At 48.4% G+C, this 24,706-nt stretch overlaps 3 protein-coding genes across 3 annotated transcripts in view; 2 read left to right on the top strand and 1 right to left on the bottom strand.

The window, feature by feature from the left end:
* Positions 1-383: 383 nt before the first annotated feature.
* THYN1 (thymocyte nuclear protein 1) lies at positions 384-4,894 on the bottom strand. Its single transcript, XM_025175137.2, has 8 exons — positions 4,756-4,894; positions 3,851-3,923; positions 2,721-2,917; positions 2,321-2,389; positions 1,648-1,740; positions 1,328-1,423; positions 727-877; positions 384-568 (listed from the first exon to the last, which is right to left on the bottom strand). The coding sequence occupies exons 2-8, from the start codon at positions 3,891-3,893 to the stop codon at positions 525-527; spliced, it is 693 nt and encodes a 230-aa protein (XP_025030905.1). The 5' UTR covers positions 3,894-3,923; positions 4,756-4,894; the 3' UTR covers positions 384-524.
* Positions 4,895-5,023: 129 nt separating this feature from the next.
* ACAD8 (acyl-CoA dehydrogenase family member 8) lies at positions 5,024-16,906 on the top strand. The gene is made up of 11 exons (XM_088139022.1): positions 5,024-5,183; positions 6,686-6,786; positions 8,475-8,644; positions 8,787-8,896; positions 10,131-10,207; positions 11,109-11,246; positions 11,336-11,471; positions 11,555-11,652; positions 13,311-13,463; positions 14,981-15,083; positions 16,227-16,906. Exons 1-11 carry the CDS (start codon positions 5,087-5,089, stop codon positions 16,277-16,279), a joined length of 1,236 nt encoding a protein of 411 aa, XP_087995148.1. The 5' UTR covers positions 5,024-5,086; the 3' UTR covers positions 16,280-16,906.
* A 1,727-nt stretch (positions 16,907-18,633) lies between these two features.
* The window catches only part of LOC103063259 (beta-galactosidase-1-like protein 2), a 46,384-nt gene continuing 40,311 nt past the window's right edge, over positions 18,634-24,706 (top strand). The window contains exon 1 of the mRNA XM_088139021.1: positions 18,634-18,802. Coding sequence (XP_087995147.1) covers positions 18,720-18,802 — 83 coding nt within the window. The 5' untranslated portion in view covers positions 18,634-18,719. The remainder of the gene's footprint in view (positions 18,803-24,706) is intronic.

Raw genomic sequence — 24,706 nt, 5'->3', positions numbered from 1 at the left:
AGATGCCCAAACCTCCTGTTGGTTCCTTCATTTTCCAGACTTGTATTCGTCCCTTCCTGTTTCTACATCCTTTTATAATGTCTTTATCCCACTTTAGACTTCGTTTGCATTTTTGCACAGAGATGTTATTTTTGTCTATAGGTGTCGCTCAATACTGGCACTTCCTATATTAGGCGCATTAGGGGATTTTTTGTGCATCGTCGAATGGCGCTTCATTGAAAAACCTAGAGCGGCGTGAAGATGGATCATTACTGCCTTTTGATTTTACCAAGCGCAAATGAGCTCATTATTAATTTGGTCGCTAGGTGCAAGCTAGTTTCAAGGCCTGGAGAACATTGGTGTTTCGTTTTGTTTTTTCCCTCCCTAGAAAATAAAATAAATGGTTTTTTTTAGTGAGTTTTTTATTTAGAAAAGGTTATGTTGCAAACAAAAAGGAACCCATATAAATTGAACGGTACGCCGTCATGCTCTTTGCCCTTGATGTGGCTTTGAAAGGACGTGGTTTTAAAATCGGGTGCCATGATTCATTTTTTTTCCTTTTCAAGGCTCAAAATGAATTCAAATTCCTCTTGAAAAGAAGAGAGAAAAGTCAGTTAGCCTGGATGCTCTACTCAATTTACCTGTCAAGCTTTTATGAACCCCTAGTTTATGGCTTGGCATTATGTGCAAACCAGAGCTAAACAGGAGCCACCCACCCAGCCTCTGACTCTCTCAACTAGTCCCTACCGTCAGTGACGGGTTGGACAGACATCCTCTGTCTCTTGAACAGAGCCATCTCTTTCAAAGGGCCTCCTGATTTCAGGTGGGCTTGATGGTGGGCTTTGAGTTCAGCTAGAGGGATGAATCGCTGGGTCATTCGCACAAACTGGACATCGACCTACAAGCACAAGGAAAGGACACTGGTGGGATTAAGGAATTGGCACCGTCCCTCACTGGAAGCGAGTCCCACAGTAGATGGAAGAGTTGGTTCCCCAACTGAAAAGGATTTGGGTCCGTTCCATAAACGTTCTTGCTGGCTGGGGAATTCTGGGAATTGAAGTCCACACAGCTTAAAGTTGCCAGGGTTGAGAAACACTGCTGTATGGCAAATCACTGCCAGTTCGTAGGAAGGCTGTAAGAAAACCAGTCTCTGCCTAATATACACAGAGACGAAGAACCATCATATAAACTATGATGGTGCTAAGAGTTCTGAAAAACTGGCTGAAACTGGGATGATGGGATCAATGCTATTTTCCATCTCACTGTGAATATCCAACTGAATATGAGGTGGGACTGAATTAGGGAAGGACCATGGAAAACGACAGGTCCCAGTTGAAATCCACCTTACCATGGACCATTTTGGATTCTCTCTCCTGCTGGAAGCATCATAATGCGGATTACTTTTTTCAAATTGGGTGTGATCAGGATAGGCCTCCTTCACAATCTAGGAGGGAAGGAGAGAGAGGACCTCAGTTGCTGCAGCCACGTAGCCACAGAGCAGAAAATGCCCATCTCAAACGGTTTGCAACAACATCTACAAGGCCCATCCACGATTTCCACATTTTACAGATCAACGTTCAATCTTAACGTTTTGCACGTCAAGCCAATCTTCAGCCTAACGGTGGGGCTTTTCCAGAACTGTGGGCATGTTTCAAACTCTTTGCTCACCTTGATGACACCAGCAATCCCAGGGTCCTTGCAATTACTATGGTAGAAAAAAGCTGCTTGTCCAACTTTCATATCCCTCAGGAAATTCCGTGCCTGCCAAAGGAAGAGAGTGAATTTCCTGCTTCCGTGTGTGCAGAAAGCAAACCACAGCTTGCCCACTTCTATATGACCCATGTTGGAGTCTGCATTGCTTCGATTTTAGAAATGAGAATATTAGCAAAAGATGCAATTGTAATGAGGGATCATAATGAACTTTGACTGGGCAAAGCAGGCTGCTTTCCCACGTCCCACTAAGCCAACTTTTAGGATAACCACCATTTCTTCGGTAAGCAACAAATGGCTGGGTTCATATCTCATTGTAAAATGGTTTGGCCCAAATTCAACCAATTGTGGCTTACTCAGAAGTAAACTACAAGAGATTGAAATTCATGGAGTATTACACCAGACCTTAACTGCTCTCTTAACAGACTTCAATCTAAAAGCAAATTATGTAGAAACTGGGTAATTTCAAATCTATCCAACTCAAGGTATTTCCTTTATTCCTTGCCATATTTTTTTGCAGGGAGAAAACATGAAAAGGAGGTTCTCAAAGCAATTAAATCTCACCTGTGCTTTCCCATTTTATAAGTTTAAAAAAAAAACTGTCCAAAAATATATTCAACAGCTGTCTTACCTGATAATTCCTGACTCCGTCCCAGCTAGCTGTTTGATGAGGCTCAGCTTTTAAGTCTTCAATGCCAAACTGGTGAAGGAAATAGCAAACGTCACATTACTCAGTATGCTCCAACTGCTTTTTTCTCCCATAAGAGATGATTTTAAATATTTGTAGTTAAACATTAAAGAAAATAGATCATCCAACACTGAATTACTGTATCAACAAACATAAAAAGAAGGCAAGGGAGAATAAAAAGGAAAAGATACATGAATGAACAAGGATTTAGAAATGCCTTGGAAGATATAATCATGGCTGGCTGGGGAATTCTGGGAGTTCAAGTCCACCCATCTGAAAGTTGCCAAGGTTGAGAAACGCTGCTTTACCAACTCATAAAATTAAAAGAAAATAACTTGCTCACCTTCACATCCACTCCCTTTTCAAACCTACTCTCCGGTTCAGACTTCATAAGCCAGTGAGTATAAACCTTCTTGCTCTTCTCCTCAACCCCAGCAGGTCCTTTCAAGCTTTCTCCAGTCTTCCTCCATCCAGAACTGGTTACCTTGGCTCCCTCCTCCTTCTGGACCTCCGTTTTGGCCAATTTAGGCTGTTTGGCAGCTTAAGGTGACAAAACCAGAACATCAGAGATGGACTAGATTTTATTACGTCGGGAAAATCGATCCTAAATGAAGCAACCACGAAGGAGCAAGACCTCATCTGGAAAATCATAACATATATTTTTGGTTTTTTGGAAGCAGATCTCCCACTTTCTCTCTAGAGGTTTCTGGAGGGGCATATTTAAATATGTGTTTTCCACGTGATATTCATAAGATGCACCTGTAATCGGCTAGGCTTCTCTGATGTCACGGACGGTATGTGAACATTCCAGCAACTCTAAATGAAGGTGTTTGCTATGGAGGATCAGCCATACCTCTTCTGCGTGGGAAATAAACAGCAAGCATGACAGTAAATGTAAGGAAAACAGCTGTTAGATCTTGCTGCAAGTTGGAAAACAGGAATGGTTTAAGGCAGCGTTAGATCTTGCTGCCAGTTGGAAAATAGGAATGGTTTAAGGCAGCGTTTCTCAACCTTGGCAACTTTAAGATGTGTGGCTTGTTGGCTTGGGAATTCTGGGACTGGACGTCCACACACCTTAAAGTTGCCAAGGTTGAGAAACGCTGGTTTAAGGAGAAGCATACCGCTAAGAAATGAAACATGCAGAACATGCTTAATGGGAAACAGAGGTAGGAAGGAAATAGGTTTAATAAAAGTCACATTTCGATCTAAATTGTCCGTGATCTAAGCAAGCCTCCAAATGGGTGTCTCGACCTACCACTGCTGCATCTGGAAGACCCCCAAGTCGGTGATCTAACTCTGCAGCAACAGCCCTTGAATGGCTTCTGTTCTACCATCCACCATTCCTGAGCGTGTAGATCAAAAAGCAATATTGGGCTAAGTCCCCTAAGAAAGGAGAGGCTTTCTTTCTCAATTCTAAGCCACAAGAAGAAACCGGAGTCTGAGCAGAATCACACCTCTGCTTCGTCCACTGACCTGCCACGGCCGGTCGGCCTCTTTTCTTGCCACGGGAAGGCATCCTTCTGTTGCCCAGAAGCAGATTGGGCACCTGTAAAAAGATTTCAGAGGTGAATCAGCATGGGACTCTCAGCACCCAGTTCAGGTTCTAGAGACAGTTCAGGTTTCATTTCCTTTTCAGGTTGCTAGCCCTCATGACTGTGCAGACAGAACTGCCTGGATGTAGGAGACCAACACACGCTAGAAATGCAGAGTCCAGAAGATGTGCATGGGTGTGTACACACGTACACACTAAGTAACAACACAATGGAGATCTTAATAGTAAGCAATTACTCCAAGACTGAAACTATTATTATATAACTCGTAATTTGAGGTGAATTGAAGCGGTTCTTTTTTTAGGTTACCCTTCGCCTTGGATGAAACGTGAAATAATCCTCGAGGTTCGTAATACTGACACCCTGAACTGCAGCGGATACTGACAGAATTTTTGCTTTTCTCGTTTTCTCTTCGATACCTCAACCTTTCCAGATAAGCTGCATGATTTCTAATCCCGTTGCCTCAAGCGGGCTGCACTGAAGCCAAACCACGTATCAAGACTGATCACATTGCAATCATCATCGAGGACTCTTTCACGTTTCATCCAAGGCGAAGGGTAAGCTAAAAAAAGAACCGCTGCAATTCAACTCAAATGGCTACTTACATAATCACAGTTTCAGTCTTGAAGTAATTGCTGACTATCAAGGCTTACTATCACATTGCAATAAGAGGAGGAAGAGGAAGAGGAAGCGGAAAGCAAGCAAGCTAGCTGCGTGTCTGCCCGCATGCATGCATGCATGCATGCATGCATGCGGTCGGGAAGGGGCTCCCGCACGGCAAATGGCCGAAGAGCAAGCGCGCGGGGGAAGGGGGGAGCGCTCCCCGACCTGCTCGGCTCCTCCGCCGCCCGCAGCCACCGCCCGTCTTTGCAGGAACCGGACAAGGCCAACTGGGACGGGCGACCCGGGCGGTACCAAGCCGCAGCTGTGCCTTTAAGACCCGCCCCTTCCCTTCAACCAATCACGAGCCCCGGGCTGGGGACGCCGACACTACAACTCCCAGAAAGCCTAGCCGCTCTTCGCGAGCGCCTTCGGGACTGGTAGTCTTCGGGGAGGGTCCACCAGGGAGAGAGGGGAGGGCGCGGACTTCCACACCCACAAGGCCGTGCGGCCGCCCCAGCCTCGGAGGGAGGCTGGAGCGCTGGCGAAGCTGCTTGCCATGGCTTGGAGAGGCTGCTTCAGGCTGGGGGTCCGGCTGCGGGGATCCGGACCGCCGCAAGCCTGGGGGCGCAGGGGGGCTGCCTCCTGCATAGACCGTAAGGCGCTAGGGAGGAAGGTGGGGTGAACCGGGGGGCAGGGCAGGAAGGGCACCCCGTTGACCCTCCTTGGCTGTTGAAGAAGTTGCCTCGCCTGGTGCGGCAGGCGGACGTCCAGCAGGTCCTGCTTTCGGCTGGGTATCGGTGCCCCGCTGCAGCCTCTTCCCTAGCCCAGCGTCCCCCCTTGGCTGAGCTGGACTACAGCTCCCATCATCCGTAGACCGCGCTGGTGGGAGCGGTGGCCCCCAAAATTGGGGGGCGCCAGGTTGGGGAGGGGGGCTGGGCTGGGAGGAAGGCACGCTTCGCTGAATGTGTCCGGATGGGGCACAGACGCTCGACAGCTGTTAGCCCAGCTTTGGGGGGGGGAGTGGTGGAGGCCAGCTTTCACCCCCCTCCCACCAGTAGCAAAGACTCCTGTGATTATTCCCTCTCCCTGGGGAGATGGGCGGCATACAAATTTAATAAATAAGCGCATACATATGCTCCAGGCGCTTCTGCCTGCTTTGAGCCTTTGGAAAAGGTTGGGCAGGAGGGGGCCGCCAGCCTTCCATGGCAGGGGGAGGCTTCACCTGTTGAATTTTGGCTGAACGAGGGAAGGTGAACTCTGACGTCCTCCTTCCGGACGGTGCCTACCGAGCCGCTCCCCAAAGCAGACGGATCCGTGGCTGCGGTTTAGTGCAAAGGGAGACAGGGAAGGTTTGGGCGACCTGCAGAAGCGAATGGCCAGAGAGGGGGAATCTGGGGAAAGAAACTCCGCGTAGCTCCCCCTGGATTCTGTTCAGCGTGAGATGGGACAGAGAGAGACTTGGGCAGGCTACTTTACTCCATTTGGTTTGTGCTACTTTACTCCAGGTTCAAGACTCGGTTCGGCTACTTTACTCCAGCACAAAGCATTCCTGGACTCTTTGCCGTGCCTGTTTCTTAACTTGGCCTACCTTGAAGGGTTGACATTTACGGAATGAATCGGAGCGGGCAGGGTGCGCCAAGCCGTAAACTGGGGCTGGGTTGGGGCAACATGCAAAGCCAGAACAGAACTGTGGTTGGAGGGTTGTGTAAACTGGACTTAGCGATGGCCACTATGCAGAACATCCATGGCCCAAGCCAGCCTTTACAACAGAATTTCTCAACCTCGGGAACTTTAAGAGGGGTGGACTTCAACTCCCAGAATTCCCCAGCCAGCCATGCTGGCTGGGGAATTCTGGGAGTTGAAGTCCACCCCTCTTAAAGTTCCCGAGGTTGAGAAACACTGCTTTATAGGCTAATGCCTTGTGTGAACGGGCCACGTCAGTCCGGGGAACAGATGGGACTGATCGGAAAGGCTCAGAAGCTCGCGTGGGATCTGGAACAGAAGCTGGAGAAAGGAATTCAAAGTGAAATTGAATGATTGGACGGACCAACAGAATGCATGGGGGTGAAGGAGCAAAGGGTCATAGGGGTTCCCCGCCCCCCATTTCCCTCCCCGCTTTCTCCCTTGCAAGCTGATTCCCTCCCTGGTTTCCCAGCTGCCGTGGGTCTGACCGAAGAACAGAAGGAGTTTCAGAAAGTGGCTTTCGACTTTGCTGCCAGAGAGATGGCCCCGCATATGGCAGAATGGGACGAAAAGGTGAGAGGCTGCAAAGACCCGCAGCAGGGCGTAAATGGGCAAGGCTTTGCATCAGACAAAGATTATGGGATAACTCAGTGCAGGAACTAATGGCCAAAGCCAAACTACTGTGTTCATTGCAGAAATATTTTTCAACTCCCTAAATATTTGGATCGTTTATAATTAAGTAAATGCAGAATAGCGTTCTCAAAAGCCAGATTAAATGGACTGCCATCCAATATGCTGTAGGGTAGATTTCCAAAAATTCCCACCTCTCAAAGATTTTGTCCCTGTAATGACCTGATCCTGAAACACTGGATCGTATTTTATTGTATTCTGAATTTTATAAGAGTCTTTGGCAGGAAGTTATCTGGCCTATTTTAAAATCTAAACCAGGAAGGGATGCTTCTGAGTCTGTAAAAATTTTACTTGCAGATGAAAGTCCTGTGATCACAGCGGCAACAGCCAGATTTTTAACTATGGCTATAAAAACAAGGTTTTTAGCAACAAAACAATGAGTCGGGCCTTTAAGTGTATCGTGTAATATTTATTAAATATTCTATTTGTTAAATTGTTTTATTCAATGTCAAGGCTAGATTATATTTGTAACATGTTTTGGGGCCTTTTGGCTGTAAAATAAATAAATAAAAATAAGTTTCCACTGACGATTGCTGCCTGGCTAGGAAATTAAGTGGATGATTATCCAATGCGATTAGCAAGCCGCCTCCGCCTGGGTCCACGGTTAACCAACCAGAAATCCTTTTCCTGAGCCAGTTCATAAAAAAGGGACGCTTCGCTTTGCATGAAAATAATCCCCAACTAAATCTCTGGGGTGGGAAAAGCAGTGGGAGCTGAAAAATGGATCCCGTATAAATCTTGGAGAATTGCTGCCTGGAGCAACTGGCTTCTTCTGAACCTGGTGATGCTTGCCTGGAGCAAATGGGGTCCATACGTCAAGGAACAATGCCCCTCAATAATAAGTCTTTGTTATTTTCTTGGCAAAAAGGTGCAAGCTGATTGCTGGGGGATGTTTTTCATTGGCCGCCCTAGTCTACAGCTTTGGGATTTCTTAGTGGTCTCCTATCCCAGTACGACCCAGATCCCTCCATGCTTATTTTTTTCCAGATCAGTCGAGGTTAGCCGGGTGACAATGGGGGGCTGCAGTTCTAGTGAAACCAGGCTGGTATAGGTAATACTAAGCTTAATCAATAAATATTCTTACTCAGTACAGGGCAAATTCCTTTATTCTTAGGCTAATGCGACTCCGAGGATCTGAAAAAAAATGGAGGGGGGATTGTTTGATGCTCCAAATATTGCTCTTATTTACACTTCTGCAATACCAGGGTGGCCTCAATTGGCCTTTTGTTTCTAAAGAGCAGTGTTTCTCAACCGTGGCCCCTTGAAGACGGGTGGACTTCGACTCCCAGAATTCCCCAGCCAGCATGGCTGGCTGGGGAATTCTGGGAGTCGAAGTCCACCCGTCTTCAAGGGGCCAAGGTTGAGAAACACTGCTCTATAGAGGCTTTCCCTCCCAGGGAGGGAAATTGTTGGTAAATCGTTCCAGTAACCATTTATAATGTCAATTAAAATAGTTCTTCAATGATGCTTTTAAGGAACATGGTCGGGGTTGCAAAGGGATGAAAGTTCTCCCCAATAAAGCTCTTTTAGCGGTCCTGATCCCATCTCCCTCTTGCCTTCGGCTTTCCCAGGAAATATTCCCTGTGCAAACTATCCGGAAGGCAGCCCAGCTGGGGTTTGGGGGCATCTACGTGAAGCCAGACGTGGGGGGCTCCGGACTGACTCGGCTTGACACCTCCATCATCTTCGAGGCTCTGTCGACAGGCTGCGTCAGCACCACGGCTTACCTCAGCATCCACAAGTGAGTTCCTGCTGTGGCTTCGGTGGCCCGTCTCCAGACTGGGGTCTTCTAGGTGGGTCCAGCAGCTTGGGGTTGCCTAGTAACGGGTGGGGGGGGTCTACATTTACAAATTGGTGGCTTGCTTTCTGTCCTTCTGCTGCAGTATGTGTGCATGGATGATCGACACCTTTGGGAACGAGGAACAGAGGCACAAATTCTGCCCGTCCCTTTGCAGCATGGAAAAATTTGCCTCTTACTGCTTGACGGAGCCCGGTGAGACCACCCTGTCCTCTCTGCTAAGATGCCCCTTCCCAGCTCTTGAACAAATCAGATTTCCCGTGTTAGCAGCGCTCTCGAGCCACACAATGATTTGTAGGGTTCAGTCGGGCTCCTTCGGGGAGAAAGGTCTGGGTTCGAGTCGCCTTGGTGCTTGCTGAGGGTCTGGGGAGCCACGGCTGCTCGCAGCCTAGATAAAGTGGTTGACACGTGGGGAAGGAGGAAGAGCCGTTGCTCTGAATTTTTAGAAAGAGCAGCAAGTGCGAATAACATTTTTTTTTAATACAAAAGACTGGAAACCCTTTATGGACTTGTGGCTGAAAATGGGGGGGGGGGGATGAACATGTGATTTTGGGATTTATTGATTAAAAAGTTTGTTGGTGGGAAGAAGGGAACCATGGTATGTAATTTGGGAGGGTGGAGATGGCAATTACTGTGTTTGTAACTGTGGCAGAGAAGACCAGAAGTTGCTTCTTTAGTTAATTTTTCTTTTTATCTTTCACTTTTTCTTTTACTCCTTTCTATTTTCTTTCCTTTCCTACTTTCCCTTTTATGTTCCTGTGGTTTTTTTTAAGCCAATGTAAAATCCTCTTTTATTTTTTTAAATTACTTAAAACAATATTGTAATAGAAAGAACCGAGATCTAAGTTTATTTAGCCCATGCACATTACCCAGAGCAGTGTTTCTCAACCCTTGGCATGTTTAAGTTGCATGGACTTCAACTCCCAGAATGCATGGCTGGCTGGGGGATTCTGGGAGTTGAAGTCCACACATCTTAAAGTTGCCAAGGTTGAGAAACACTGATCTAGAGAGCTGATGGCTTGTAATAATTAAAAATGTACCCACTCAGCTTTTATAGTGAAAGAATCTGGGTATCCCTGCCCTTAACACCAACATTGGGGACACTCATGTTTTAGTCCATCCTGAACTACAAAAGTTTTGGGCTAGTGACACGTAACCTTCTTTTCTCCCCCCACCCCAACCCACCAGCTGAACCTAGCTTACAAGGCTGTTGTTACAAGCCGTAATTCTTACCATCCAGCAAAGAGGACCAGAAGGATTCACCCTCAGCTTTCAGATGGGGGGCGATGGCGGTGGAACGGAGGATAAGAGAGAATCTCCTCGGGGTGAAGCTTTGAATTGACGGGCGATGAGAAGGAAAAGAGGGGAACTGAGCAGGAATTGCCTGATGAAAGTACTCTGGATGATAACCGGAACGCTTTCTCCCCAGGAAGCGGAAGCGACGCTGCTTCGTTGCTAACTTCGGCCAAGAAGAACGGCAACGTGTATGTTCTCAATGGCTCCAAGGTACCCCTTTCCTTCTCTCCGAGCCGCTCAGGACTGAGCTGTTAAGGAAAGTGCACATCCCACTTTTATCCTGGGATATTTTCCAGCTGTTGAAAGACCCCCCCCCCCTTTGGACAAGTCCTCCAGAAGACTTATCTTTGAGGCCGCCTTCATTTTCCAAGGATGTTCCTAGGCATCAAATGCTATCAGTTACCAACCTCCAGAACAGCATTTCTCAACCTTGGCAGCTTGAAGATGTGTGGACTTCAACTCCCAGAATTCCCCAGCCAGCTATGCTGGCTGGGGAATTCTGGAAATTGAAGTCCACACATCTTCAAGTTGCCAAGGTTGAGAAATGCTGCTCCAGAAGAACTTTCTCCTTCTCCTTGCCTTGAGGTAGGACTCTCAGCTCTGCCTTTACTCTTTTTTCTAGGAAGGGCAATTTCAGAGCTGGTTTCTCGAAGAAGGCAGGATCCCTTCCCAGGGAGCCACTCTGTGGGGTGGCACCCTGGAGGGCGTTTCCATTTGGCACCCACATCTGGAGCCCAAGAATAGATGGCAGGTTTGAGTGAAGTTTACGGGCTTGAGGGAAACCTGGAGGAGTTGGTTGCTCCCAACGTGATGGTGGAGGAGAGGTCAGGTTGATGCTCTGAAATGTGCTGGAAGGATTTGCAAGAAGAGTTAGAAGCAAGCCCAGGCGAGCCTTGCTGTATCTAGGACCACTTTCAAACCACACATCTGAAGAAGTCTGGTGGCATCTTTTCCAACTAACCCATTTGTTAAAAGGCTTACGCGTTGGCGAGACGCAGCTTATGTTTTTTCATAAATGGGTTCGTTGGAGAAGGTGCCGCCACACCCTTTCTGAAGTTTTGCTGCCAGAAAAAGCCAACCCAGCTCCCCCCCTCTGCTTTCCTTCTCCCAGGCTTTCATCAGCGGTGGCGGCGATGCTGACCTGTATGTGGTAATGTGCCGTACCAGCGGGCCGGGTCCCAAGGGCATCTCCTGCCTGGTGCTGGAGAAGGGCACCCCTGGGTTGAGCTTTGGCAAAAAGGAGAAGAAAGTAAGAGCTCAGGAACATGGGGGCTCATGCATGTTCCGGGTGGGGTGGGGCCAGGCGGAGCATCAAGGGGGTGCCTGTCTTCCCCGCAGGTGGGTTGGAACTCGCAACCGACGCGGGCTGTTGTGTTTGAAGACTGCGCCGTTCCAGAAGCCAACCGGCTAGGAGAGGAAGGGCAGGGCTTCAACATCGCCATGCAGGGCCTCAATGGGGGGAGAATTAATATCGGTAAGGAAGGCAGAGAGGTGGAGATGCCAGCCGGAGTTGGACAGGATCCGTGGTTCAGAGCCTGTGTTTGGTTTCTTCTCCAGCGTCTTGCTCCTTGGGGGCCGCCCACGCTTCGGTCCTCCTGGCTCGAGAGCATCTTAACATCCGCAAACAGTTTGGGGAGCCCTTGGCTACCAATCAGGTGCGTTTTTGTGGAATGCTGTGGTGCCTAAACCTCTCCTTTTCCAGTGGAGCAATGGGCTGGTATTCTCTCGTCCTGTCTCCTCAACTCATCTGCTGGGGACAGAGCCCCCTGCAACCGCCACCTCTGTTCCTCCCTTTTTTGAAAATATTTCCAGGGATACAAGTAAGGGTGGGGACGTTGGTGCTGGTTGTCCTCATTTAGCGACCGCCACATGCAGCAACTGTTCACAGTTACACCAGTGATGAAAAAGTAACTTTGCGACCAATGCACACATTTATGACCTCTGCAGGTCTGTAAAACAAAGGAAAGCTGAAGTCAGATCATAAGCACCGTCACGGTTTCACTTTAGCAGTCGCTTTGCTTAATGACCGAGTTGCCAGTCCCAGTTGTGGTTGCTAAACGAGGATGACCTGTATGGGCATGCAAATGCTCTACTGCTGAACAAGAGTGACAGCAGGGAGGATAAACCCCGACTCCAATCTGAAAGAAAGTGGGGGAATCATTATATGTGACTGGAGGCCGCTTAGTGGCTAGGCTCATTCATTGCAGATGTTGGATAACATTATCTTCCTTCTGGAAACAACTCAAGATGGAGCTTTTCTGGAGCACCTTTGGATATGGACGCCCAAGTATTGTGCTGGATCATATTTCATAAGTTTCATTATGGATGTTACCGTTTTTTTGTTAGCTGCCCAGAGCCTCTTGTGATTGCAGAAGGAGGTAAAGTTAATCAATCACAGACATAACAAGGTTTGGAGACCGGTTCTAGGTGGAAACCAACATGGCGCTTCCAGTGTGCTGGCGGCGTCTTTCGATGCCTGCCAATTCATTTGCTATCTCGATTGATTGATGGAAAAAGCATCACCAGGGAGCTTTACCGCCTCCTGTGGCATGCCTTCCGATAGAGTCAGTCCTCCATTGCACCCCCCGAGAGACCTGTATGCCCGCCCCACCTTGCCCAGCTTCAGGCAATCTTTCAAACTTGTTTTTCCCCCAGGCCTTGGGTGAGGCTATGGGGCCGGGACTTTGGGGGCGGTGGCTGGATTTTATGTTGTCCTCGGGATGATGGTTGTCCTTCTGTAAGGTTATTTCTTTTCACTTGTAAAGCTGCCCAGAGTTGTTCTGGAGTTGGGTGGCCTAAAAATTCAGTCAGTCAGTCAGTCAGTCAGTCAATCAATCAATCAATCAATCAATCAATCGCTTCCAGCGTCACCTGCATTTTCAGCAAAGCCTCTCGGCCTTCCATAAAACCCCGAGGTATCCTGAGCCCTTTGTCTGGAAACGTGCTCATCTCTGACCATTGTAAGCTGGAATCAGGAAGCGACTCCCAAGTTTTACTCCTGCAAAATGGGTGTTTTTTACTTAGCTGTTCCAACCATGGCAGCCACTTTGTGAGAGGGCCCCTTAGCAGGCTCCCCAGGTTTTATTCTGCCTGCCAAGCCTCTTTTGAGCAGGGATGCTGGGCGTAGGGTGTGTTTTGTGCTGGCCGCTGCCTGGAATTCGCCATTTCTGGCTTAGGGGGATGTGCGAGCCCAGCCAGTTGTGGCTTATTCAACAAACCATCATTAGTCATCGTTGAATGGGATGTGTGAGCTCTGCTAGAGAGTTAAGCCCTAGGAAGACCGTTCATACCAGCTTCCCGCTTTCCTTGTCAGTACCTCCAGTTCCAGCTGGCTCAGATGGCGACGCGCTTGGTGGCAGCCCGTCTGATGGTGCGTAACGCCGCCCGAGCCCTGCAGGAGCAGCGCAAAGATGCTGTCGCTCTGTGCTCCATGGCCAAGCTCTTTGCCACCGACGAGTGCTTTGCGGTAAGTCAAGTCCCCCCGTGGTGGATCTTCATGTCTCTCCTTGAAATGAAGCCTACAAGGTTTCCTGTCGAGGATGGGTTTTTTTCTGTGGGGCTTCCCTCTCCGAAAGAGTCCAGAATGTTCATTTAAAAAGAAATGTTTAAATGTTGGTTTAAAAGGAAATTTTCAAAGAAAATTCATTTAAAAAGAAATGAGGGAGCCAGTTTGGTCTAGTGGTTAAGGCTCCAGGCTAGAATCCAGGAGACGGTGAGGTCTACTCCCACCTTAGGCATGGAAGGTGGCTGGGTGATCTTGGGCCAGTCACTCTCTTTCAGCCCAACTCACCTCACAGGGTTGTCATTGTGATAAAAATAGGAGGAGGAAGGAGTACAGGTAGTCCTCACTTAACGACCTTTAACAACGGTCCAAAATTCCCACAGCCTCGGAAGAAGTGCTTTACAACCTGTACTCACACTTAACACCATCGCAAACCATTGCACCACCCCTGCAGTCACATGATTGCAATTCAAACATTACAACCGTTGTAAAAATTGTCGTAAAATCGGGTCCGGTCACGTGGTGATTCGCTTAATGACTTCCCTGCTTAATGATCAATTTTCTGGTCCCTATTGAGGTCGTCAAGTGAGGACTACCTGTATTAGCTATGTTTGCCACCTCAAATTATTTATAAAAATAATAAAGACGGGATAAAAACATCTAAAAAAAATGTAGTGCATCCTCTAAAAGTCATTTTTGGATCGTTAGTTGTCCTACAAATTCCTGTGTGAACAGGCCTGATTTTCCTTGTCCCTTTAAAGTAGACAAAGTGGAGGCCAATTTCACATTCCTTGGGAAAGAGTTTTTTAATTGGGGAATGTTTCTCCTGCTGCTGCACTGTTAGCCAGTCCTAGGAGTGACCTCCTTGACCTTCGCGCAAAAGTTGGCTAGTTTGGTAAAAATGATCTGCCTGGTTTCAGGTAAGCATCTTAACACGCGGCAAGATGGTTATTGCCATCTGCTGATTTGGTTTGCTGTTGTTTTTTCCATGTGATAGAAGAAAAAAGAAACCCGCCTGGACGAGTTAATGCGTTTTATCGATCCAAGTCCTAGGAACTGCTGTGTAGCAATAACCTCCCTTGGCCACTAGAGGGCGGTCTTGCACTTTCAGTTAGGAACTGCGACCTCTCAGGGGTCTGAAACCGGTGGCTGCCCAGAGGTTGTGAACTACAGCTCCCAGAATCCCTGGCCATTGCCCATCCAGAATAGGATTCAGGAACATCTGGACAGCCATCGGTTCCCCACTTTTGAAAAAAGATTCCCTGTGTTGTTCATATACACGGTTAAAACAACAACCTCAGACCGTTGGGCTCTGTGCATTGCAGGATTTCAGGGATTACATTCCTACAGCTTCACGTTCAGCTTTGACAGCCACAGCGTGCTTTCCCCTCCGATGTTTCTAGACCCTAGTGTGCCCCTCTTGGAAAGGCAGGGATTCTCTTTCTCCCGTGTTTGCACTGGGTTTTTCCTGCTCTTTGTAGATCTGCAACCAAGCTCTGCAGATGCACGGGGGCTATGGCTACCTGAAGGATTACGCTGTGCAACAGTTTGTGCGAGACATCAGGGTGCACCAGATTCTGGAAGGTACGTTGTCAGGCACTTTTTAGGAACTTGGCTGCTGCCGTTCACACACACACACACACACACGTACCGTTGTGGTTGGGTTGACACAACCTCGGCCACTCTCGGCCTGCTGTCTGGATCTCACTGATGTACGCAGTCAAGTTAAATGCAACCTGAGTCATGTATTAGACTGACGGCTCAGTGGCTACACTCAATTCCTTGATCCTTTAGCACATCAGTTTCTTTGGGTGGCTTGAGGAAACCTGCTTTCAAACTGCTGCTGCTAGTTCCCAACACACACACAAACCCAGCAAAAGTCAGGCCTCACACACAGGCCAGTAGACAGTCTAAAGGAGATCATCGCATTAGAATTTGTGAATATCAGAGAAAATGTTACTGCGCTTAGGAATTTACTGTATTTAGGAATTTGCGGTTTTTACTTCTCTGTATTTAGGAATTTACTGTTACTGCGCTTAGGTCACACATCGAACAAGCGAGGAACTCTTTAGAAGAAAATTCGAACATTCACTGTAATTTATATGCTAAATCGTCCACGGGGGCCTGATCTTTGGGACACCCTGTATATTTTCCTACAGCCTTAAGCTGGTGCCGCCTACACAGTAGTTGGGTTCCTAAGCCACAATAAGCTCTGATTTATGCATAGTTTATTGAAGAAATTGGTTAGATTTGCACGCTGTCTGAAACCCTGAGTCGTGGTTTACCCTCCCCTATGACTGGGTTCACACCTCGATGACAAGTCAGGGTCAACTTTTCGCAACCACGTGGATGGATCCCAGAAAGACGTCCTCAACGCGGCCCTGCCGTAATCGAATCTGTCCGTCTTGCTGCTGGCCGCCCCCTTCCTTCCTTTCCTTCCGCTTCCCCAAGCCTTGTGGACTTCTCCTGGGAACTGGATCCTGGCGTGACGTGTCCAAAAGGCGATGCTCTGAGCCTCTCGGGGCTTGGAGTGCGAATTCTGGCTTGGTGTAATTTGCGAAGGCAGCCCTTGAGACGCTCTGCCCCCGAGAGGATTAGGGAGTGGGCAAACAAGCTGAGGGTGCTAAATCGGGGCTCCCTGCCCTTCCGGTACCTCTCCTGCAGCCTCGCCGCCATGCTGCCGTTTGCTAACAAACCCATCTCTCTTTTCGGCTCTGTGGCCTGCAGGGACCAACGAGATCATGAAGATGATCATCGCCAGAAGTCTCTTGCAGGAGTGAGCGTCCGGCTGGTCGTCAGCTGCAAGCTGCTTGGGGACTGTGGGTTGGGAAGAGGAGACGGCGACGCGCTTTCCCAGCCCGACTCCTTGACCTAAAACCTAGTTTTTGTGGCGGGCATGGCCTGGCAGGGTGTGCCAAGGCAGGGCCAGGGTGGGGTGGTCTCAACACAGCCTTTTGGCCTTGCAGTGCCAACGTGGCCCCCTTGGAAGAACCCCAGCTCCGGTGCAGATTCCTCCGGGTTGGAGCTCCGGGGAGAATCCGGATTCATTCTGGATTCAGCTTAGGCTGGGGAAACCCGTTCACGTGCTTCTTAAAACGCCAGAGAAAGGGGGCTTGTTCTTCCCAAAGAGGGCACCGATCTCTTCCTGCAGCCAAGGGGCAGCACAGGGAACAATCTGGCAATGCTCTCGGTCGGTCGCTCCCTGTTCTCAGCGCCGGGATGGTGGCAGTCTGATTTTAATTTTCGGTTTTTGGGCTGTTGTGTCGGCGGGCGGCGGAAAAGCCTGTTCCCGGGGAATAGGATCCGAGAGGAGAGTTTCCCTGAAGCCAACAGCCCGATGAACCGGGGCCGCGGATTATTTCCTTCTTTTGCTAACATTGGAATCAATAAATGAGTTGTGATTTCTATCTTTCCACTTCTGCTCATTTTCGGATGGTTTGGGGCAGGGTTTTTCCACCTCTGGCCCTTGAAGATGGGTGGACTTCAACTCCCAGAATTCCCCAGCCAGCAAAGCTGGCTGGGGAATTCTGGGAGTTGAAGTCCATCCATCTTCAAGGGGGTCAGGTAGAGAAGCCCTGCTTTGGGGAGAACTTTTATGCTTTTTATGCTAAAAGCTTTTTATGCTTTTAAGCTTAAGCAAGGCTGGCTGGGGAATTCTGGGAGTTGAAGTCCATCCATCTTCAAGGGGGTCAGGTAGAGAAGCCCTGCTTTGGGGAGAACTTTTATGCTTTTTATGCTAAAAGCTTTTTATGCTTTTAAGCTTAAGCAAGGCTGGCTGGGGAATTCTGGGAGTTGAAGTCCATCCATCTTCAAGGGGGTCAGGTAGAGAAGCCCTGCTTTGGGGAGAACTTTTATGCTTTTTATGCTAAAAGCTTTTTATGCTTTTAAGCTTAAGCAAGGCTGGCTGGGGAATTCTGGGAGTTGAAGTCCATCCATCTTCAAGGGGGTCAGGTAGAGAAGCCCTGCTTTGGGGAGAAGCTTTGTTTATAATAACCTTTTATTGACATTTTAAAATTACAAGGTTAAAAGTCAGAAATGAAAAAGAAAACGAAAAATACAAATTATAAGGAAAAGGAAAAGAAAACGTGAGATAAAGTAAAGGAAAAGAAGAAAGGCATGAAAAATAGATAGCTTCCAATCTATCTCTGGTCTCGAGAATAATAAGACTATCATAGGTGCTAGTTTTTAATGCATTCAATAGGAATAATTCTTTGTCAAAAGATATCCCATTACAGTTATAATCTAATCTTCAAATCCCCGTGTAAGCTTCGCCCTCTGGGGAGAAGCTTTTATCCCACCCTCCCGATGCTGGTAGGAGAGAGTGGCTCTTTAAATGCACCCCCGTGGCCGCCCTCTTGACTTTTTTGACCGCCCCTCCCGGCGGACGCTTCTGGGGGGCTCACAGCTGCCTTTCGAGGCGGCTTCGCAGGTTGCCAAGAGGGACCAGCGTGGAAAAAACACCGGGCTGCGGAGCGAGGGTGGTCTTTGACCCGAGTGGCCGACGGCCGCCTGGCCGACGCCTCTGCGGCTGAATCCGTGGGACGGCGCAGCGCCAGACAGAGGAGGCGCCCCCCGGAGGAAGGCCTGGAAGGGGAAACCTAGGGAAGCGAACCCGCGTGCAGCTGCACGTGTGAACGCGGCCCTCTTCGCAGGACGCGCTTCGCCGACTCCGGGGAGGCTCGCGGGCCGCATTCACACGTGCAGCTGCACGAGGGTTCGCTTCCCTTAGGTTTTTTTATTTTTTTTTTTAATTTTGTGCTCGTTTCGCGTGAATCCCGCCGGCGGGGTGAGGGTCCAGGTGCACGGAGGGGTGCGCGTGTTTTCAGCCAGACCGGCTTCCCGAGCAGGGGAGGAAGAGCAGAGTCGCTAGCTTGCTCCCGGCAGGGGATGTCCCGCGCCGGGGCCGCAGCGCTCCCCAGCAGGGTTCCTGCCCATGTGCAGAGCGCCCGCCGGGCGACAGGTGAACGAGCGGGGCGGGGCGCCGGAGCGGCGGGCGCGCCGGCCAATGGGCACGAGGGGCCGGGCCCCGCCCCGCCCCGCGGAGCTCCCGCCTCCCCCGCCGGAGGCCAATGGGGGCGCCGCGCCGTGCCCGCCCTCCTCCAATGGGAGGCGCCTCCGCCCGTAGCGGGGCGCCCGTGCGTGGGAGCCGGAGCGCCTGGCGACGCGACGGGACGGGACGGGACGGGACGAGGCAGGCGGACGGGCGGGCGTCCTCCGGCCATGTGGAGCTGCGCGGGGCGCCGCCGCCGCCGGCTGCTGGCGGGCCTCTTCCTGCTGCTCCTGGCGGCCGTCTTGATAGGCAGGTGAGGCAGGCAGGCGGGCGGGCGGGCGCGCGACGGGGGGCGTGGCTCGGCGGCTCTGCCAGGAGGCCCCGCCCCAGGCCGCGCTCTGGCCCCGCCCCCGGGGACCCCCTGCTCCCCCGGCGACCACAAAGCCCATCTCCCCGGCCAGGAAGACCTCGGGCCCGCTGCCTCGCCTCGGGGTCTTCTCCCCGCGGGGCAGGGTTCCCCTTCCCATCATCCGCGGACGAAGGTCTGCCCACCCGCGTCTCTCCCTCAGGCTGCAGCTCCCCTCGCCTCCAGCCCCCCGCCTCTCCTAGAGCTGGTGCCCCCGCAGGGGTGCTGGGACTGCTGCCCCCATAATCCCCAGCCGCTCCTTTGCCGACTTGTCAGCGGCGGGGCCCATCATCCACAGCCCACCTGGCCAGGGCGGGAGGTCGCAAGTGGGAAGGACGACCTATCCCCCCCCCGCCCTTAGAAGACCCTGCCTGGTCGCAAGGGGGACCCTCCATCGTTGGCCCCTTCCCCTGGCATCTCCTGCTGTGCCCAAACCTGGCAGGCAAATGAGCTCCTCCCCCCCGCCCGCATGTGGCTGTGCTTTAGTCCAGACTTTTTCCCTCCCCAGAGTTTCCCTTTTTCTTCTCGCAAGCACCTCGGAGCTTGCCTTTCCAGCCCGGCCCTCACTGCGGGGTGGGCATGAAAGGGCACATGGCAAACTTGGCACGGCCGTGGGGACGTCAACCGCTCTTCCCCTGCCAGGGCATGGGGGGGGCGTTGGAAAGGGAGGGCACCCTCCACCGTGTGTCATCCGGCTATTTTGGGGAGCATCCCGCCCCCCCATCCCCACACCTGTTGTTTGACAGACGGTCCCGCAGAACGGTTTGGCCGGCCTGCAGGCTGCCTTACCGGATGATGACTTAATGTGTTAATTGCAGGTAACTTGTTATTTGTTTTCTGCCGGCCTTCTGTGGCCAAGGAGGTGCGTTTCACAGCACGAATAAGCAACGGTTGCATCAATTGAAAAACTGGACAAGTTGGGGCACGATGCACCACTTTCTGGGGTGTTATTAGTAATAATATTAGATTTTCATCCTGCCTTTTTTCTATAGAACTAAAGCGGCGAACATAACTAATACTTTTGCCTCCTGTTTCCCCCACAACAACGACCCTGTGAGGTGGGTCAGGCTGGGAAAGAATGACTGGCTAGTGTCGCTAGTGCATTTTCGGTATTTCTACATGCCCTTCTGTTGGACGGACAGCGCTGTATGCCCCATTGGCTGCTGTCGTAGAGAAATCTGGTGTCATTTTATAAATAAGTTCATACAGTCCGCTGAGAAGGAAAAAAATCTCATATTGATTGCAGAGGAAGGAAAGCCTCTTTCCCATGGTGGCTAACTCCATGGTAGTTTCCTGCTGATAGGTAAAGGAAGAACCCCGGTGAATCTGGACGCGCAGAAACAACAGAGCACGTGCTTCTCCAGTGCTTGTACTATAGCAACATTCATGCGAGGCTCATCTTACCATTACTACACAAATACCCAGGGCGCACCGGATAATTTTACCCCACCCTGTTGCTTTCAGATGCTAACCCTACTGCAAGATACAACATTGCCAGCTTGTTTGCAGCAATGCTCTGAATTCCTCAGATAACGGCTTCTAGCTCATGCTTGGGGCTCAGCAGTATAAACTAGGTTCAATGTGCACCTGGTTTGTTGTATTAGGGTGCTTTAATAGAACTTAAAGGAAATAGTTAACAGAAATAGCTGTCCATTTTTTCCACATGCTCACTTTTTATGCTGCTTTCTCACTTCTATAGCTTTTTATTCCATTTTGTGTGTTTTTTATAACATCTCGCTTTTTATAACTCCTTTTAAATTTTTGCTTTTTATATCCTTCATACGTGCTTCCTTTTAAGGACTGTATCCTTCCCCCATATGCCAAGTCTGTGGCCATAATAAAGATTGATTGGATTTGATAAAGGAAGGAGAAAGTGACTCAGCCTGCTTATTCGTTTGCAAGTTGTTAAACAAAAGACTAATTTTGATGGCTGCCTCTCTGCGGATATTTTGAAGCTCTGTATCTTGTAATACATCTTTTCTAGAGTTGAACAGCGGATGCATTAGGATTAGCTGTGTATATTTTAAATTGTGTTTTAATTACTTCCTCCCCGCCAGCCACCCTCCAAACAGAGGGAGGCAGTAGCATTAAATCTTCTGCTAAAAATGAATGTCTTCACCAATCAGTGAAGTACAGACCAAGGACCATCTTCCTAGTAATTATGAATTTGTCGTCAAATTAGTTTCACACATAGTTACCTTTACTTCCATGTGGAGATATCAATTTGTGTTCTTCCTTTTTTTTTTCTTAAATACAAGAAACACAAAAGAATAGTCTGGTCTATTGGGACCACAAAAAATTATTAGCATGAAAGGAATGGGAACATGTCTATCTTCTAGGCTCAATTCATCACAGGCACATGAAAAATAATCTCATCAAGTGTCCAGTAGTTGATCAGATAATTTGTGGGGGAAATGCATTCATTTGGGTGAATATCCCATTCAAAGCTATAAAGAATAGATAGATTTTAACTGCAGAGAACCAGCCTTCTGCTCTCTTATTATTTTGGATCATAACTACCATCCTCCCTTGCTATTAGCCTGATGGCTAAGGTGGATGGGAGTTGGAGTCCCAACAGATTGGAAGAATGCAGTTTGACCACTGCTGCCCTGTTATTACTCAGTTTGGTGCATCCTTATGAATCAGATTTTTCTCCTCATTCCTGGCTCTGCTGGTGATACACGCACACATATCTCTGAATGTGAATCAGGACAGTTTAAGTCCTGCATGGGTGAGAAAGCACTATTTTACTTCTTTCTACTTGTCCGTTGTTGCCTTCCAATCTACTTGTGTCCTCTTCCAAGGATACCCTTCTAAAGTCATGGCCCTACTTAGCTGCGTCCCTCTGTTAAAGCTGGATAACAAGCAAAGCCATGAGGTCAGTGGGGAGAAGTGTTTGAGAAGCCCTTTTATTGGAAGGTGTATTCAGTTAAGCTGTACCAGGACTCAATTAAAAATTAAGGACAGTTCGGCCCTTTGAAGTAGTGACTTCTGCAAAATAATAGATTACAGTGCTTTGGATTTGATTTGGAAAAGGTGCTTTTGAAACACATTTGCAAATAACAATAACCTGCAACTGATTAAAGCAGCCATATTTTTTCCCAGAAAGGAAGTTCAGAGAAAAATACATACTATGTTCTTCTGTTTGGTTTGGCTAATATTTATGTACACAACCAGGCAATATTCATTAATGTGTAAAAAAAAAAAAAACCAAAGCAAACCCTGATGAATGTTGACAATTTATAATATATTTTAAGGATGTGATGTACTATTTTTTTCATAGCTTGGTGAGTGAGCTTGGTTACTTCCGAGAAAGAAGAAATAGAAGTTCTTATTAGATTAAGCTGAGCAAGTGATGCAAATTGCATTTGGAGAAAGATCAAAGATGACTGGAAAAAAAAGTGATGGCTACAAATTGATATCTTCAGGCAGGCTGTGGGAGTGTGCATGAGGATATGTTGCATTTAATTTGGAAAAGCTGAAATCGGGAACACTGAAATGCCCGGGGAAGCACGAGAGAGAGAATGTGTGTACCATGCTGAATCAGTCGGTCCCTAGGGAAGATTTTCCCTGGCAGTTCTTCAAATGAAAAGAGGATGCCAGAGAGCAATGCCATGTCGAGCTGGATATGATTTAAAGACTTTAAATAAGCAGCGCAAATAAGATAGCCATTCCTTGCCTATCATAAAAAGTAATGGGCAAGGAAAGACACACTGCTGATGCTGTAAATCAGTTCTGTGTTGGGCTAATGGAAGTGTGTGTGACCTTGGTGCTTATAGGTGGAAGAGATAAATATGTATATATTAAGTTCTTTGATAGATGACAGACCTCTATCAGTCATTCCATATCTTGGATTTAACCTGTCTGTGATGCCTCAAGTTTTGAAGCTGTATCCTGCTGCCACATTACATTTCTGTTTTGGGCAGAGCATTTTTAATGCTTTTTGCAGTGCCTGGGAATCCTACAGACCTTGAAAGATAGGAAACCATGTACAAATACTATTAATTATTGGGTTGGCATGCTGGCTCAAAATTAGCTCAGAGCAGTGCAGCCCATGATGCCAAGAACATTGGTCTTCAAAATGGGCCAAATGTTGGGTAAAAACAGAAGGGCTCTTGCGTGAAAATTGTTCTGCTTCTCTTCTAATTCATCCATCTAGGACTTAGCTGTACCATATTTCATTCAGGATTCTTTTTCTAGGTTTTATTACCATTGCCTACATGTTCTTTCAGAAACTTATGGATATGATGTGGTATGGAGGTACTCTCTAAGCTTGTGGAGTCAACCATTAAAACTTTTACATCTAGTTTCCTTGGTGCTGTATTGTAATTCAGAAGGTTTATGTCCTTAAGCTTGCCTGTCACCTATCCCTTTTTACCAGCCACCTTTTTCTAGAGCTTCTGTTAGCATGAGTCATCCTTCCTCAACTTAAACTATGATTTGTCTACCAACTCCTATGAATTCCCCTAGAAATTGTCTTCATGCATTGTTCTTGGTCCTTCGTGGTAGAGTGGTGTTTCCCAACCTGGGCAACTTCCAGATGTGGGGACCTCAACTCCCAGAAATCCCCAGCCAGAAAGGCCATAGCTGAGAAGCTCTGGAGATGGAAGTCCACACACCTGGATGTCGCCCAAGTTACTGTAGAGCTTAGTCTGTTTTGCTTGAGGTCCCAGGATCTGGGAGGTTCAAGAAAGCAACACATGGGATTCCTTTCTGTTAAAAAGGCCACCTCCTTGTTTTTGACCACCTCCTCATGAGCCACTGCTCATGTGGGTGGTGTCATTCATAAATAAATAAATAGACAGTTTCCCTAGATAGCTGTTCCTCTACTGGAGGAATAAGACTTTAATGATAGAAATACCTTTCCAGGAACAATAACACAGTTCAAGTTCTGTTTAGCAGTTATGGTGAATATTGTTTTCACCAGCTTGATGATAGGATGGCACAAAACCCCCAGTGAAATCTTGTCTCCATCACACTGATACATAGATAAGCCAGCATGCTCTGTTCCTAGTGTTTTTACATGGCTGGTGCCGTGGTTTCAGGTAATAATGAGTAGAGCACAAGCTTCTTAGAGAGTGTAAAAACCCACAGAGGGAACAGCCAGCCTGTATGAAATCCTTTGGGTTATGGCCATTTTTATAGAGCTATTGTAAATAGGCAGATGCCAGAGATCATATTCTTTTTCTTCTGGTGTAGTTTTATCCCATTAAAGGGTTTGGCGGGGGGGGGGGGAGCAAAGTGTTTTGTTGGTTAAGGAAGTAGAGCATGGCAGAATCCCGGATTCTCTGTGCCTCTTTATGTTTGCTACTTGTTTGAAAACCCAGCTTGGTGCTGCCAGAATACAGTTGCAGACTCTTTGGAACATTTCAAACATTTGTGCCTGAAAACAGTGTCTGCATTCACACATCTGCAGAGACTTCCCATTTTCCACTGTCTGCTAGTTTTCTTGTTCAGTATTGTCAAGTCTGAGTTGAAGACTTCCTCCTGCAAGCGGTGTGTGTGTGTGTGTGTGTGTGTGTGTTTGTGTTTGTGTTTAAGATCCAGGATAACACAGGTGGCATTGAAATTGATGAACTGAAGGAGAATTTGTAAGGTTAAAGTAATAGATGCAGAAGGCAAATAGAAAGATTCTTTGGAAGAATGAACTCAGAGAAAGACAAAGAGGGGCAGAAGAGGAGAGGTGAGAGCACTGCTCCGTGAAATGGATTAAATGTAGGAGAGAAGAGGCAAATAAAAGAACAGGAAGAAACAATATGAAAACCATGAGGAAGACATTCTTGCCTCGGTTTTAATTAACCCTCAGCAAAT

This window comes from Python bivittatus, unplaced genomic scaffold (assembly GCF_059951505.1).
Source record: "Python bivittatus isolate LINGU-HERP-01145 unplaced genomic scaffold, Pbiv_v1 ctg000320_np1212, whole genome shotgun sequence".
Lineage (NCBI taxonomy): Eukaryota > Metazoa > Chordata > Lepidosauria > Squamata > Pythonidae > Python > Python bivittatus.
The sequence above is the reverse complement of the archived record's forward strand: the minus strand, read 5'-3'. Positions and strand labels throughout refer to the sequence as shown.

Coding starts and splice junctions, on each gene's coding strand:
- THYN1 (XM_025175137.2), bottom strand. CDS start 3,893: ATGCCTTCCCGTGGCAAGAAAAGAGGCCGACCGGCCGTGGCAG. Junction 1,424..1,647: donor GGATTGCTGGTGTCATCAAG/GTGAGCAAAGAG, acceptor CTTCCCTCCTAG/ATTGTGAAGGAGGCCTATCC. Junction 878..1,327: donor AGAATCCAAAATGGTCCATG/GTAAGGTGGATT, acceptor TTGTGCTTGTAG/GTCGATGTCCAGTTTGTGCG.
- ACAD8 (XM_088139022.1), top strand. CDS start 5,087: ATGGCTTGGAGAGGCTGCTTCAGGCTGGGGGTCCGGCTGCGGGGATCC. Junction 11,653..13,310: donor AGCCCTTGGCTACCAATCAG/GTGCGTTTTTGT, acceptor TTTCCTTGTCAG/TACCTCCAGTTCCAGCTGGC. Junction 13,464..14,980: donor CCACCGACGAGTGCTTTGCG/GTAAGTCAAGTC, acceptor TGCTCTTTGTAG/ATCTGCAACCAAGCTCTGCA.